Raw genomic sequence first — 16,343 nt, 5'->3', positions numbered from 1 at the left:
CTGGTTTATTGCATGTATTTATTGTCCAGGTACCTTTAATCGGTGACCACGCCAGTTTAGTGACCAGAAAAAAGGTCCCAGGTCGATGGATGTGCTGACTGGGCTGCTGGATGATTACATACACACATATTTACATAAGAAACAAAAAAAAAGTGTGGATAGTGACAATCATCAAACAACTTTGCAAAAAAATACACACAAAGAAAGAAAAGTCTAAACAAAAAATAATATAACGCTAGTCCCTGGCATTTATATCCCCACATCTGTCAAATTGTAGACATCATTAGCTTATTGATAAAGGCACTCTGATGTTTATATACATGTCATTGATCTTAAATAAGGGAGGTTCGCTTTCGGGGGCTTTCACAGTAAGAATCACTAACAGATTTGACACTTTATGTTTTCGAAGAAATTAACTATTAAGATAAGAAAAAGTATTCCACTTCGTCAAATGCACTAATATATATATATATATATTAATCTGATTTAAGTTAGGAAATTCAGATGCAGCATCTCAAACAAACAAACAAACAAACAAACAAACTTTAAGAATAAAGATTTTCCCCCACACTGGGTTTCTATGCAACAACAAGTAGAATGCAGCAGTCTGGATTGAAGGCTCTCTCTCATCTTTCATTCCACTCTCATTCCTCTCTGTGGATTCCAGCACAATGATGAGGTGCAGAGGGGAAAAAAAGAAAAGAAAAACGACAGCCTTGAATCTCAATGTCACGTAGCTTCCCCCAGCAACTCGGTGCCTTTGCCTTCAGTTTCGTTTCTATTCCAGTGTTTTCATTTTCTTTTTTTTCAGGAATGTAATAATAACTACAAGATCCAAGTGTCCTGCGAGTACGTTTCATCCGAACGTTGGTATCAAGATGCATCAAAAATGTGAGATCATATAAAATGTTTAATAATAATTAATTGTAACAAGGATAGCAAATCATAAGTGCTTCACACAAAATGAAGTTTTGTGTGAAGGGGTAATTCAAAACTGGTCCTACCATCTTGCTTTTTCTCTCTCTCTCTCTCTTTGGTGTAACGTGATCTACCAGAAGGTCATTTGCACTAAACAATTCGTCCTGGTCAGGCACAAGATGGAGCCGTGATGAACTGGAGAACGCTACAGATTAGATTAAATCAGTTCTCGGCGCAGCCCTTTTGTAAACTGACCTGTCGACTAGGCCGTAAAGGTTTGTCGTGGTCTAAGTCTTGGGGATAGGAGGAGAAGAAATCGGTGTGTATGGATGTCGAAGCTGGGAAAAAAATAAAACTAGATATGACTCAAAATGGAAAGTTTTAAATGGTGAAGAATACTTCACAAATTTCCTGGATCCAGATCTGGTCCCTTCCCGAAATGAAATCACGTGTTACCATGGCCAACCTATCACTTTCAAGCAAATCCATCCATAAATAATTGGCAAACAAAACAAACCAATCACAAAAACCTCCCTGGCGGACACAACCGAGGCTGCTCGATGACGACCTCTGTTGGTGAGAGTGAGGGAAAGCGCCGTGTCGCCAAAATGTTTCACCACCGGCCAACACATGAATCTTGACGCAAAAATTAATGAATGGATGGATAAGAATTATTAATAAATAATAAAGAAAAAAAATCTGTTCCATTGCGTATTCCAAGAAACATTAAAGATAACATCATCATTGTGGATTTGGACAATGTTCCTGTTTGTAAATGAATACAACTCATGCACATGATTAAAGAGAATCTAGGTGGGTTTACAGATTTACTGTAGCTCCTAACTTTTTTTGTCCAAAACACATCTCGGAGCTTTGGTGTCACGGGTAACATCACTAAGAGACTTTCTATTCTCAATTTAGGAATTTTCCCACCTTTGCTCATGCACATCACTTCAAGTTCTTCGTCTTTCACACGCACACAAGGCATGTTTCAAATCACCCGCACATTTTCAAAGACTAGTAGAAGTCGGAGGCTGGCCAAACAATTACCACAAAAAAAAAGTAAGAGCGCATTAACAATTAGAAAACTAATTTTAAAAATTCTTTTGTATTGGAAGGATTGTATTAACTTTTCACTTACAATCAGCATAATATGTGATTTGCCTGAACTTTTGCATTCAACTTTCAAATGTTTATCAATGAACAATAAGAATCTCAAATGTAGATTTTTCGATTAGGGCAACAAAATTACAAACTTGCATAGATATTATAGATATACCTTGCGCTTTCCAATCATATAATTTTTAAAAAGTATAATTGCATCTGCGCGTATTATTTGAAGGCAATTTTCTTTCAAACTTCAGCTTCAGCTGGGTCGAGTTAAAAACTTCCTTTAAGTGCAGTGTACATTAAGTACCAGAAAAATAAAAACAACTTGTACGATATTTTAATTTTTCTGGTCACTCAGTGTTTAGTGCTTCAGAAAATCACGTTGCAGCCAAAACGGAGACATAAGTCAGTGGTTTATAAATACAATGAAAGTGCAGCCTGACTGAATGCCACAAATAATAACTATATAAAGCACTATGAAGTCCAGAGGACCTTTCCGATGAATGAGAAACAAGCAAACAAGCAAACAAGCAAACAAACAAACCAGCCCTATACAGGATTTTGATAGTCTTCGACACACTCCTGCATCAATAGGCTTGAAAATGAGCTCTTTTTTTTTAAATACTTAAATAGATATAAAATTTTGTTATCATTTAACACAAACTGTACACATCTGGTACCAGTACATGTAAAAAAATTACGTGTGATTACTTAAGAAAGGACGCCGTATCTCCCTCCGATACATAATATCAAAAATATGTTGAGCTTCAGTAGCACTTTTGTTCTTCATTCATCTATTTTACTTTACAAAGTCTGCATCAGCACCCAAAGAAGTGAATGGGTTTTTCTCTAGTCCGACGTCACCGCCCCTTCATCTCTTCTACTGTACCAATTTCTTTCCTGCTCCTCCGGAAAACACTTCCTCTTCACCATCCAGTCGCTCCTCGGCCGTATCGCGCACGCCGGCCCCCGTTCCACTTCCTCAATCGATTTTTTCGACTTTCCCGATTATCTTCTCCTCGAAGACGGGCAAGACGGCGTCATCTTCACGAACCTCTTCGAACACCACGCCGCAGTCAAACTCGTCGCTCACCTTCTTGAAGTAATACCTGCAAAAGGGCGAAGAGAGTAAAGTTCTTCAAGTTTTAAGCCGTGAGTTAAATGTAACAACATCAGAAACAGGTCCGTGACGTTATCAAGTTTAAAGAATGGACATTCACTTGTAGCCCCCTTACAATGCAATTAGGTATATTTAGTCAGTAGATCATGCAATAATTCATAATGTCTCTTTAACTTATTAATAAAAAAAATGTCCACCTCATAGTTTTATGCCTCCACTAACAAGTCAAGTTGCACTTTAAAGCACAGACTGTAAATACAGATGGATGAAACCAAAATATCTCAGATAGAGTTGTCGCCATCTTGTGGCGCTGACACAACCAACGCTTGGTCCTCACAAGTCAATCGCCTGTTTACCCTATTTTATAATAACAAATTAAAACCAATCTTATTAGATAATCCATAAAATCAAGATCATTTCTCGGTGTGAGAACAGCTGAAACTGAAATATATATACATGTCCGTAGAAATCAAATGGAAATCTCACCTGTAAGTTCCTTTCTTTGTCAGCAGTTCTTTGAACTGGCCCAGAGTGACGACCCTCCCCTTGACAGACGTCCTGTACGGGATCTGCTCCTCGCAGAAGTAATACGCCACAACTGTGTTTTCACACGGCTGCTTTTTAGTGGCTTTATGTCTGCAGATGAAGAAAAAAAACAAAAAACGAAACGCAAAACAATTAAGAAAACCTGAAACGTTCCCATTAGGACAGTTTCCTGTTAATACTAATATTCATTAGTTTGCTAAGACTGAAGGTAAATTACAATTACATGACCATATTCCTAAGTAACTGTGTTAACTGGGGGAAAATGACAGTGATGTAAGGTTTTAAAATCACACTGATGATGATTTGCCAAAAAAAAAGAAAAAAGGATGAAATAAATAAATACATCAAGTACAATAATGGAAAGAACAGAAAGGTAGAGTGAGGCTTAACAGGGCCAGTCAGAGTTTGTGGACTTGTAAATCGGTATTGATTCTGTTTCTAGTGAGAGCAATTAATTTTTTTTCCTGACAGATGTTTTCATAACCTCTTTCAATCTTCAAAAATCGATTGATCAGAGGTTTTCAAACTGACTCACGGGGGCAAATTACAGCCCTTTAAAAGCTTCTCTCAGTGCCTACCTGCTGCAATTTGTGTGATAACTCACTCACACACACGACGAGGCACACGTTCTTTTGATTCAGGGTGACTTGCGCTCCCCGAGGACGTCATTATCTCCGTCCGTCACGGGTAAACATCCACAAATCTGCTTTTTAAAACCCCTCATGACTGCGGGACCTTGCTTGTGAATCATCGTGTTTCGCGCAGTATCAAAAATGAATCAAGTGATAGCTGCTTGTGCGTCAACGGGTAGATTGCAAACAGGAATTGCTAAAAGCTAATTAGGAGGTTTTTTTTAAATGTTTTTTTAATGTTTTTTCTCCCCCGAAGGGCTGTTTGGACTCGATAAAGTGCGTCTATCTACCCATCTGTTGTATTTCTTATCATTTTCCTTATTGTTACTGAAAATAAAATCAAGAGTGTTGCTTTGCCCTTTTTCTATCGTACACTCTTTTGTTGTCTTTTTAGTGACGGAACAAACATGTTCTCTCACAACCGACATCCTTCGTCTTTTCCAGATGCCGACCACTCAGCTGTCCCTCAGGGATCTCACACTGTGGACACTGGAGGCGTTGAAAGCTTCAGTCGGTCCTCGTGATCCACGAGTAACATCGGCCGCCGAACCACTGAACCTCGGTCTTCACGTGTCTGACCGGAGGCTTTAACCCACTGGCGCTGCCTCGTAACCTGCCTCTCATCTGCCTCTCACTCGGTTTCCCCCCCGCCGCCCTCCCATCTCCCAAGTTTCCTTCTGAGACGGCAGCCGAGCATCAAAGGCCAAAAAACACGTTTCTGACTAAACATCCCCAAAAATATACCCCGGCTAGTCTGCCTCTGCCTGAACACAGGAAACATACACTTCTACTTCCTCTGTGATCCTCGGTCTGCCCTTCATGGGGGAAAAACAAGAAAAAGATCTGATATTCTTTTTTGAAATCATCAGGTCTGAGTGTAGTTATTTATTCTGTGACGCTCCGGTCAACAGTTTAACGACTGTTAAAGCTCACTCAGGTTTTATTAAACATCAACTGTCAATTCTTCATTTTGTAAAATCAATATTTTTCTATGCGCAATCCGGTTTACTTTGGGTATTATTTTTATTTTTATATTTCCTTATGCTGATATCGCTTGTTTTCTTATTTATTACTTTTTCCTGTCAGAGTCATTGTCATCTTTTAAGTCCCTTCCTCAAAACTCTTATTCTCCCGGGAAGCCTTTCCTGTTTTTATTTAAGCTGTGGGTTTAATTATTTAAAATTTTCAACTGTTCTTTTTATTGTGTACTGCGTTTTTAAAAGTGCTATATACATTAAGTTTCTTCTTCTTCTCATTCATCGCATATTATTCTTTCTCTGGCCATCTCATTGTACATTATCGCTTGCTCAATACTCTGCACTTGATTTAACGTGATAACATGACAAGATACCAAACTGAGGGACAGGACACAGCACATTATTTAGGGACAGGAAATTGCCCATCATTGCCCACTTATTTCTAAATGTCTCTTTAACTGATTCTACAAGTACAGACAGTCCTGGGTAAACTCAACTACCAGCGATAAGAATGGAAAGTTAGGTGGGTTTGCCGTGACCTATGGGGAATTTGGAGATGGTGGGAAAAGTTCCTGGCAGTAAGACGCGGTGGACATACTCGGGCTCGGAGAGCTCGCTGTCAGAAACGGCCGGCACCACGCTGAGCGGAGGGAACAGTGCGGTCCGGACTGCGGTGCGACCCCTCTGGATCACCTCCATCACATACCTGAGGGACCGAACAACCCCAGCAGTTAGACACAGACTGGCCCGGAGGAGCACACAAGATGACTAATCAGCTTCTACCCTCGTGGTTCAAGTTAAACAGATTCCACTGAAAAACACTGCATCGACTAACTGGACACGTAACTGCGGTGATGAGACATCATGTCCGCCTTCTTACCGTTGCTTGGGCTGTAAAGTTCCAGACTTAATCTTCTCCTCTTCAAGCCGCCGGCAAACCTCCTCCAGCTGGATGAGGGGGCTGGGAGCCGGGTTGGGGGGCATGGTGGGATCCTGGACGAAAGGGTGCGAGGGCTGCACGCTGTTCCTCAGCTGGGAGCTGACGCACGGGTACACCGGGCCCGATCTGTCCACCGAGCTGAGACGGGAGCCCTCGTGGCCCGTGGTCCTCTTGGACCCAGTGGTGCTACTAAAACGTAGAGTTGGTGTATTTGAGATGGAAAGAAAACAACAAAACGTCTACAAGGGAAAACAACGCAGCTGGGAATTCTTGCACTCATAAGGTTAATCGTCATCACTGACCCGTACGGGCTTCTCTTATGTTGAACCATTTCCTTCTGTCCCTCCATCAGCCACAAAAGGATCTTCTGGTTTTTCTCCAGCTCTTCTCCAGGCCCCAGCATGTCATGAGGCCGCACGTCCTCACCTTTCTTGTACACTCTTTTACACTGTGTGCCAGCTTTGCTACTGTGCAAAAGAAAGAAAATAACTGGTAAGGAGCAAAGACAAAAAAATGTTTTTTTTAGAAAATGAATGCCATAACAGTAAACTAACCCTGTATGCTCCATGGGGTTGGATCCCATGCCGTCTGCGTAGGTGCGAGACCTCGACCCGTAATGACTCGTCTCCGCGCCCCAGGGGAGGCCGCCATGCGCACGCACGGCTGCCTCGGCCTCCACCTGCTCTTTGGGCTTCCCGGTGCCTGCGTGGTGGACGTGATGTGCGTGTTTGTGGTGGTACAGGTGGCTGGGGTCTCCCTTCAGGCCATGCCTGGATGGGTGTTTGCCTTGCGCCGATGACAGAGGCATCCCGAGTCCCGTCCCTTTTCCCCCTGGGAAACCGTCGGGCGAGCGCGCCTTGGGCGAGTGGCGCCCCGCCCCGGGCGACTGGCAGCCGGGAGTCTTCATGACCCGCTGCACGTGGTCGTCCAGGATGCTCTCGGGGTTCTCCTCGTGGGCGTCTCTCAGGAAAGCACCGCTGTAGGAGGCGTCAGCGTAGCGGGAGTTGTAGTGCTGCGGATGAGCACCAGGGGGGAACCTGTGAGCAGCTAATGATGTGGCTGTGGACGTGATGACATCATCGCCATCCTCTTCCTTTTGTAGAGGAACAATAAAGATAAAAAGAAAAAAGAAAAACAATCATTTAGAGGACAAATGTTAAATCTGAAATAAAAACCTGGAAGAACAAAAAACAAATTGATGGGAAATAGGTGATTAATATCTCAGACATATGCGCAAACAACATGTAAATAAAACGAAACCATAAAAAATGTACCGTTTGTCCATGCATTTTATAATCTATTTCCTAACACATTGGACAAGACAGATATATTTCTTTTTCATAAGGCTGCACCTTGTACATGTTTCAACCTGCAGATGGCAGATTTCCACCACCAGTTAATACGAGTCCTCTCATTTGTACTGCAGAGGTTTAAAGACACATTGAAAATACGTCAGCTCCGGTTCGATTCGAGGTCTTATGCATGAAAAAACGGCACATCTGTGTTGTTGTGATGACGACAACCGACTCAGCCTCAGCTCTGACAGAATGTGCTCAGGGGAAATCATGGGGCGCGGTGCAGCAGGCACAAAGACAAGGTTTGGATAAGCCGGCACTGTAGCTGGTGGAGGAAAAATAATGAAATGAAAATAATGATGAAATAAAACAGCAAGCGGATGGAGGAGATCGGTCGTTCAAATCTGGTCGAGGTTTTCTCACCTCACACCACAGTTACTGTCACAAAACGGAATTTGACGCGTGACCAAAAAGAGCCGCATTCTCTATGACGACGTGAACCATTACAAAGGTTTTGAATGCAGCTGGAGCAGCGGGCGCCATACGGCCGAACTTCTATCCGTGTAAAGTTAGAAACACTTTGGCAGAGGGACGAGGACGGAGCGAGGGAGGAGGGGGAACAAAGAGATATAGTGGAAAGACAACAGTGAGTAGGGGCTTCACTTTTATTCCTTAGCCAGCCCATTCCCACACTTTTCATGTCAGTCATGTTAATAATGAAATAAAGCCTCGTTTGAGAAGGGGCCAGAACAACCCGGTCTGTTACTGCCCTGTGCTCACCATCTATTTGCTGTAACCGTATCAAAGAGAGCACAAAGGGATTCCTCAGACTGCTCCCATAAAAATCTCAACTTCCCTCTGCCCGCAGCTTTTCTTAAACTCAACAATATTTTTTTTTTAAAAACGCCTCTGCAGCCAAATAAATGTTGGCATGTTTTTAATAACTGATGTGTCTCTGCTGCCGACTGAGATATCGGTGTTCGCTGAGCCCACCAGAAGTTACTCAGGGACCCACGACCTCTTCATCTGAGCACTGGCTTCCTTCTCTTCCCATCTGAAGATGAAAATCTTTGACAAGCAGCAGCAGATACTGTATTTGACGCTCTGCACGAGATCATTTATACAATAACACGCCTCTCATTGTGTGGAGTATTAGTGCTAAATGTTCACGGGGCTGTTATCTTGTTAAAACCAAATTTAAAACCAAATAATTCAGACGGGCGATGAACATCCTGCTCACATGGTCTTTCGGTCACTGATTTACTTGTGTGCCTGGCATGCTGCTGCTCTTGTATGTGAATCATCCAGTGCGTAGCTGGACGACAGGGCCCATTGTTCCAAAAAAATTACATTAGCCGAGGCCATAATTTCGTTCTTCTTCCAGCAGACACAGCTGGGACTTAATTAAATCCTCGTGATCTTATTTTTCCGCAGCAATAAAATGATCGCCTCAAATGTCCAACCAGATTGTCGAAATCTGATTTTATGCAGCAGATATTCTTCATGCCATCATTTTTAATACCTCAGATATTATGGTGATTGAGAAGCGGAGCCCCGTCCACGTTCTCTTCCAGACGCACAGTGTCTCTCCAGACAAAGTCGCTCTCATTTCATGCTGGCCTCCAGGTTTAATAAAGCACAGAACCTCGGAACGGTGTGACGGCACCGTCTCTCCTTTCGGGGCCAAAACCACCATAAATCGTCCGCCTTGAGACTTAATACTTGGCTTTGTGCACTGAGGGAGGTTTCATTTGTGCTCGCAGCGAACCATTTCATCGCCATTCAAGTGACATCAAACGGGCGGCACACTGTTCCAAGCTTACAAGTGGGCGAGTGTGCAGGTGTGCCATCTGACAGATCGACAAAGCCAGATCGCTGACAGGCCAAGGACAGAATGATTCATATTGCGTTTTTATTCCCCGTTCAAATGAATGGCCTCATTAATTTCATTAAGGCCAGACGGATTTAAGTCTCCTTTGTTACGGAAAACTTAAAGCTCAGCGGCCGCGCGCACATCCCGCATTCTGGCTTAGAAATTGGGCTTTGATGGAACCTGCTGATACTCCTCCAACAACCAGGCTGCTTTTCGACCATCTATGGCCATAATTCCCCCATTAAAAGAAAAATGACTTATTATTAATGTTAAAAAAGAGTCCTCTGATATTAACATGTGAGATCTTTGTAACAGCCCCAGTCAGGTCTGAGAAAGCAAAACATCCTTCCTAGTTCAATATTTTCTGAATTGCATTGACAACGTATTCAATAATATATAATATTTGTATCTAAAATAAAAAATGCAAAACTACTTTATACTTAAATGTCCTTTTCCATACTTCAACCGACTAATAAAATATCCAGCTGGTGTCTCCAACGTTAACATGATGGCATGGAGAATATTCAAATCTCACTTGACTTGGCAAAAACACGCATGTTCCTTCTCGTTCCCTGAACTTCAGATTAACTTAGAGCCGTTTTCAGACATGAACTCTGGAAAAATGGCGACAAAATTGGGTCGGTACATTTTCAGGACTTTGCCGTTCACATTATACGAACGCGGCACAATGAGATGTCCAGTAGCCCCGGTTGTGCTTTAGACATGAGACACTGGTGTAGGAAACCAAATAAACTTACCAATCGAACTCTCTTCAGTCGCTCCTCTAGTTTCTCCTGAGCCTCTCTCTCCCTTAGCACGCCCTCCAGTCTGCTGATGAGGTCCGCGGCAAACCTTTCCGGCTCCACGTGGATGTCCTTTGGAATCCGGTTTGTGAGCTGGGGCAAGAAATATCATAATGTAAGTGGAAGTGTTTGTCCACCCCCTGCATTCATGTCAACACCACTTTCACATCCTGTCATTCCTGGACATTCTGAGTGACGTCCTGTTAAAAACAAATGGCATTGCCATAACATAACTAGATCCATTTGTTTGAAGGGCCTGCAGCAAATATAATTCAAGCTAGATTTGCCGCCCAGCCTTTCTGTGTCATTTTACATTTTAATTTTGGAACAAACTGGGAAGGACAACAAATGACGCATGATTTGAAACGACACACACAATCTCGCTACTGAGGACATGAGTGACATTTATTATTTCCTCTCCTGCTACAATGACTTTCTGTACTGCAACTGTGACGACTCAGAACTGATGAGAACAGATGAGAACGCCTCATCTGGAACCAGTTTATTATTTAAATAAGGGGGGGGGGGGCTGAAAAACAAACTGGCATAAAAGGAAGGACCTGAAAGCCCCGCCTATCAATCCTCGTATTGCCAGTGAAGTCGAGTCATGATTAATTTGTTGGGGCAGGGAAACTTGAAAGTTATGCTTTGGGGATTTGCGCGCTCTACTATACAGCCAATCCATGCATCCTAATAGGACGCTACGTGTGGAGTTTTAATTTGGACTCTTTACTCCGCGGCCTAATTAGGGCAGGGGGTTTTCCTACCAGGAGACAGCCTCAGTTGCACAAGGGAGGCATCGGGGCTGTCACAGGGGGAGGATTCATGTCTGCTAGGCTTCAGCACATGCAGCTTAGAGGAGCATCAAGCTGCACTTAGACAGCCCTCTCTTTCACCATCAGCTATTCTTACACTCCATCACGGGCCCCGCGACACAGCACAGAGCTTAAATATGCACATCTGCACTGGTGGAAGCGGAGAGAACGGGGGCAGAGACAGTTAAAGAGAGAGAGAGAGAGAGAGAGGGGTGAGGAGGAAGGGTAACAGCCCATGAATAACTCACTGGAATAAGAGGTAGTGGCACTCGCCCGTTTGCTTTGGCACTTTCGTGCATCTCCCGGCGATGCTGTTTGCGGTGTCTGTAGGGCGGAACCCCATCTCTAGAATGAACCACAAAAAGACATTATCACAAAAACCTCCTCGTGAAATAAAACAACACAGGCCGCTTTTGAAGCTGAACGCTTTTCCGCTGCATTTTAAAAACGAACACCTGGGTAAGTCTGGATCAATGAGTGCAGCGGGACAGGTATTCTCACGGGCTTGTTGTGGTCTTGCAGATTACAGTGACACGTGAACACGTCCACCAGACCATAATTCCCTGCGGTATTGGCCACGCTGGGTTTTTACACTCCTCCTGCGCTGGAAGCTCTGGACAAATTAGCTGATAACAGCCTCTGATCCGTTTCAGCTTCAAACACAATTTTTTTTTTGTCCAGTGGTGCGAGCTTTGAAGTTTCTTGCGCTCCGTTCCCCAGTGCCATCTCTGCACCTAGAAAACAATTTTTTTCTCTCTTTTTCAAAATCTTCTTTCACCAGCTCATGCCTGGTTTCACGCCCAGCAACTGAAAAACAAGTCCTGCTTCAAGTGAGACCAAACGGTTAAAAAAAAGAAAGAAAAAAAAAGGGTTGTCTTTGGCAACAACATTGTCCGTGACAAAAATCAACAACAACAACACAAGCACAACATTTGCTTTGTTCACTGCAAATTAACAAATGCAAGTATGAAGAATCACTTTTGAAAAATCTGTCATTGTCCCATGTTTGCACAAGAGGTCAGTAGGTCAGGATCTCCACTTAAATGCAGTCCGTCAGACGTGGTACAATGTCTGCTCAGAGAGAGCTCCAAGGATTCCTATTTAGCATTGGAGATCAATTTTAACAGGCTTCTATGGCTAATGAGCAGATGGGACTTTTTTATAGTTGCTGCTCCTGTTGTAAAGTTCGAGCACTGGAGAAAGAAGTTCAATACTGAAGCCAATTCAACATTTTGATTCCTTTCTCCTAGCACTGCAAACGCACAGGACATGCCTTCCGTTGAAATCGCAACAGCCTCTGCCTTCTACTGAGATGATGAAACTGCTCCAGCCTGTATCACAACTTTAAAAAACAAAACAAACGTGATTGCGTGCAGAGATATGAGAAGACTACGTACACACTGCTGTCGGTGAGGGAAACGGTGTCGGCGTCGCTGGACATGCTCTGCTGCTCACTGTCGTTGGCGCTGGTGGCAGGAGCCAGAGCGTAGCCGGCGTTGACGTAGTACGGGTTGACGGGCTCCCGACACGGTGCGGGCCTGGACAAGATGAAGAACAACAGGCAATGGTGAGGGGCAACACCGATTTACAGAAATAGACCACGACGTGATTAGACACGCAGTGTCTCTGTGTTTCATGATTCAATAAAAGAGCAATGACTGATGTTCCACATTGGGTCAGACCGCATGAAATACACAAAACAGAGCTACTAACAATTACTTTCAGTATCAATTCATTTCTGATCAATCTTACTGTTAAACATGAGAAAAAATGCCCTTAATAATTTACCACATCCCAACGTGACGAATATATTCTATTGCCTCTTTAACTATGACAGAGAAAAACATAGAATCTTCACGTTTAAGAGCTGGAGCTTGCACGTTTGCCATTCGAGCACAAGAAATCAATGTTGTTAGATGATCAAAATGGTTGCCGAATGATTTAATCTCTACTTTAAAGTCATGAAACTACACTGCTGCACTCCTGCGCAATGTGCCAACGTCTATTGTGTCGAGATTTCATATTATACTCTTGGTTTATTTCTTTGCGTGCGTTTCGTCTTTCGCACGGCGCTTTGAATTTGCCTGACGGCAACGCAAACCCACCGTGGAGGTGAGGGGAACGTGACGCAGAACGGGGTCAGGACTCCGAAACAGACAGGAACAAATATAGGAGCTCGTGCTTCCGTCACATGGGACATAGTTTGGGTCTGAAAGGTCGGACACAAACCTGAAAAACATACTTTGCAAATGATATAGCAGGGCCGACACCAACAATAGACTGAAACGCTATGAACATCTCTTACCACCTACGCAAAAATCATGTCAAACAGCTAAAGAGAGAGCTCCATTCAAACCACACACTCAGAAGACACTTTTGCCTGCAGCACATCAAATGGTAAAAGATGAAGATGGAAGGAGACAATAACTGCTGCTCAGTGGCCCCAGTTTACACAGTTGAGAAGAATAAACGAGTAATGACACTTAACATTATCGAGATATGAAATGAACCTCTGTCAGGATACGAGATTGTGGTCATGGGCATAGTTCAGGGCATGTCATGGAAATCAGTATTTTGTGGGCAGTGGTAAGAATCCGGCTGTTCGGTACACGGACGGATTTGAACATCGTGAATTCAAATTCCAATGAATATGAAATAGCAATGAATATGAAATAGCCATTTAGGTTGTCAGTCACTTTCACTTTGCACATTTCCACACCTCCATTTTCCTGCACCTGCCACGACCCACGATGCATTTTGGCAAACAACAGCCTTGTAAACACGACAACAATTTGAAACCAGGTGGATTATTATAACCAGCCTCATCCCGCTGCACAGCCTTTCACAGAGCATCTACGGAATCATGGGGAAGCTTCGCACCATTTATATTCTCAGTCATTGACTTTGCTGGACACATTTCTTACAGGGCTTTGCACACATGAATTATAGATGTTAGGCATCATCTCTTCTTTTTTTATTATTATTCAAATTGGAATTCCCTGAAGCATTTATCCCAGGCCTTCTCCCTGATCGAAATGCAGCAGCAGGGTTCAACGTGAAACCTTTGTCACCAGAGGATTTTCATTAGCATCTACAGTGGAAAACACTGAATAATTACAGTGGAGGAAGAGTTGGGACAAATAAAATAAAAAAAAGTCTGCGGAGAATTACCTTTTACCGCAGCAATACCGTGTTGCGACACATCACAGTGTCCCAACAGTTGAGGAGAACACGGATATCTCATAATTACAAATGAAAGACAGCGCTGGAGTTTCCGCCAGATCATCTCGTTCAACATAGTTTTTCTCTTTTACTTATCTCTTTGTTGCCTAGTAGTACACTCAAAAAAACCATTAACACGCTGGTTACATTTTGTCAACACCAACAGATTAAAAGAATGAAGTGCAAAAAAATCCAGCTTGCACTAAATCAATACAGCATGAGTAAATTAGAACCTGGGTGCAGATGAGCAAGTAATCAATAAGAGCAACTGAAGAGGATAACAAGCCACACAGGACTTTTCTGCCAAACAGTTTCTCAGGACCTCAAGGTGTTTGAAGGAGACATATTATTCTCACATTTCAGGCTCATGATTTTTTAATTTAGGTTATTAAATGAGAAGGTTTACAAGATCCTTTGTTCAGAAAACACATCGCTTTCCCCAGACGGTCCACTCCTGCAGTACCTGGCTTTGTCGGGGGGCGTGTCAGACTATCTATGTCACGTGACATCGCCATGGTGCGGAAGCGTCGGCCGGACTACTGACGACATGTTTCAGGGGCGTCAGGAGCAGTGTTTTCTGTCGGGCAGAGGAGCTGCAGACTTTGGGCTTTGTAACTTTGCAGGCCTCTTACGTACACAACAAACCTACGAAATACACTGAAAAAAAGCGTCATATGTCTCCTTTAAGATACAGCTGGGTTTGTCAAAGAATACATCTAGTTTCTAAAAGCATAGCAGGCCATGATGTCCTGCCATTTCATCACGACTTCCAGTCTGACAATACCTCATTGAATCTCCCTGTAGACGATCTGTCTGTCCTTCATGTGGAATGCTAAATACATGCAGAGGCCATCAAAACTTATTAAAAAAAGAAATCGTAGGTCTGACTCCAAACTCAACATTATCATTGACCATTTCTGTTTGACAAGACGCTTCAACATGGAAAAAGTGAGCAGAAAGCAACTTTCATCAAATTTGTGACGTTCTGCATTGGAAGTAGAAATCTTCCTCAAAGGAGGAACAAAACCGAGCCGTTCGCATTTTTTAAAATATCCCTAAACATTAATAAGTATATAGGTCATTGTCTTTCAAGTCATTTGAGGTTGTTTTTTTTTAAAGCTGATCTGAAAGACTGTTTAATGTCCTCAGTCTCCCGTCTCTGTCGACATCACACACACAACTAACGTCCAATTTTCTTTCATTAAAATGGAGAGGAATTTCAGCGAAATGCTTCATTGTTGTGATGTGAAAATAAACTCACATAAATGTGATAGTAGCCTCGTCTATTTTTCCCATTTTCTCTCGTATTTTAGTGGAGTCTTCAAGCGAACATCAAACTCCAACAAAACTGCCTTTGGTTATGTTTAAGAAAATGACAATTTCTTCTTTTTTTTTCTGTGAATATGAACCAGAAAAGCTGCACGCAAACCCTGCACAATACAAGATCAGCCATAGAAAGGCAGAAAGGGCAGCAGGCATCTGCAGCTGTCAAAACGGATTCTCGTTCTCTTATGAGGATTGCATTTCTCCACGGCCTGTGCAGCACTTTCTTCAGTGTGTGAGAGAGCAGGATTTATCTGGAAGCCAGAGTGTGTCTGGTGTGACTTCCCATCTGTCCTCTGGTGCCGCAGCAGCAGAGGTCAAAGATGTGGTACACAATCTTTCTGCTGTGGACCAACATTGTTTCTAAAATACCTTCATTCACACTTAAATTCTCCTCGCTGGGCCTTTTTCACCTCTGAAAGACGCCACCTGACGTGTTGTTATTACTGGATGTTTTCAACTGTAGGTGACCTTGATCATAAATAAGGCTACAAATATTTCAACTCCAGCGAGTGAAGTCCGTTTTATCTGCGACGCTCGGTGCGAGTGACGAACGTCTCCTCGCGCCTTTGCATTGACTTTGTATTAAAAGAAAAATTGCGTCACGTTTGATGTGAACGCGCCATGAAGATATATCCACACTACCATGCTTTAGTTTTTAAAGTGTGTCACTGTTGCCACACTTCCCAAGCACCCTAACTCCGGGGCTGCGTTGTAGTGTGCACGTCAGAATCCGGAGACTTTTGGAAGCGATGGCGAAGTCACACAT

The 16,343-nt window shown here is 43.0% G+C and overlaps 1 protein-coding gene across 6 annotated transcripts in view; it reads right to left on the bottom strand.

Annotated features, from left to right (window-relative positions):
- The window catches only part of axin1 (axin 1), a 31,243-nt gene continuing 14,900 nt past the window's right edge, over window positions 1–16,343 (bottom strand). For 5 of the 6 annotated variants that reach the window (XM_035616016.2, XM_035616014.2, XM_035616017.2 and 2 more), the window contains 9 exons: window positions 12,427–12,567; window positions 11,278–11,374; window positions 10,170–10,307; window positions 6,798–7,336; window positions 6,546–6,710; window positions 6,184–6,432; window positions 5,902–6,009; window positions 3,635–3,784; window positions 1–3,137 (listed from right to left, as the gene is read on the bottom strand). In XM_035616016.2, coding sequence (XP_035471909.1) covers window positions 3,011–3,137; window positions 3,635–3,784; window positions 5,902–6,009; window positions 6,184–6,432; window positions 6,546–6,710; window positions 6,798–7,336; window positions 10,170–10,307; window positions 11,278–11,374; window positions 12,427–12,567 — 1,714 coding nt within the window. In that variant the 3' untranslated portion in view covers window positions 1–3,010. The remainder of the gene's footprint in view (window positions 3,138–3,634; window positions 3,785–5,901; window positions 6,010–6,183; window positions 6,433–6,545; window positions 6,711–6,797; window positions 7,337–10,169; window positions 10,308–11,277; window positions 11,375–12,426; window positions 12,568–16,343) is intronic. The other variant, XM_035616021.2, reaches the window with a different exon arrangement.

The sequence above is a fragment of the Scophthalmus maximus genome, chromosome 17 (genome assembly GCF_022379125.1).
Source record: "Scophthalmus maximus strain ysfricsl-2021 chromosome 17, ASM2237912v1, whole genome shotgun sequence".
NCBI classification, from domain to species: domain Eukaryota; kingdom Metazoa; phylum Chordata; class Actinopteri; order Pleuronectiformes; family Scophthalmidae; genus Scophthalmus; species Scophthalmus maximus.
The sequence above is the reverse complement of the archived record's forward strand: the minus strand, read 5'-3'. Positions and strand labels throughout refer to the sequence as shown.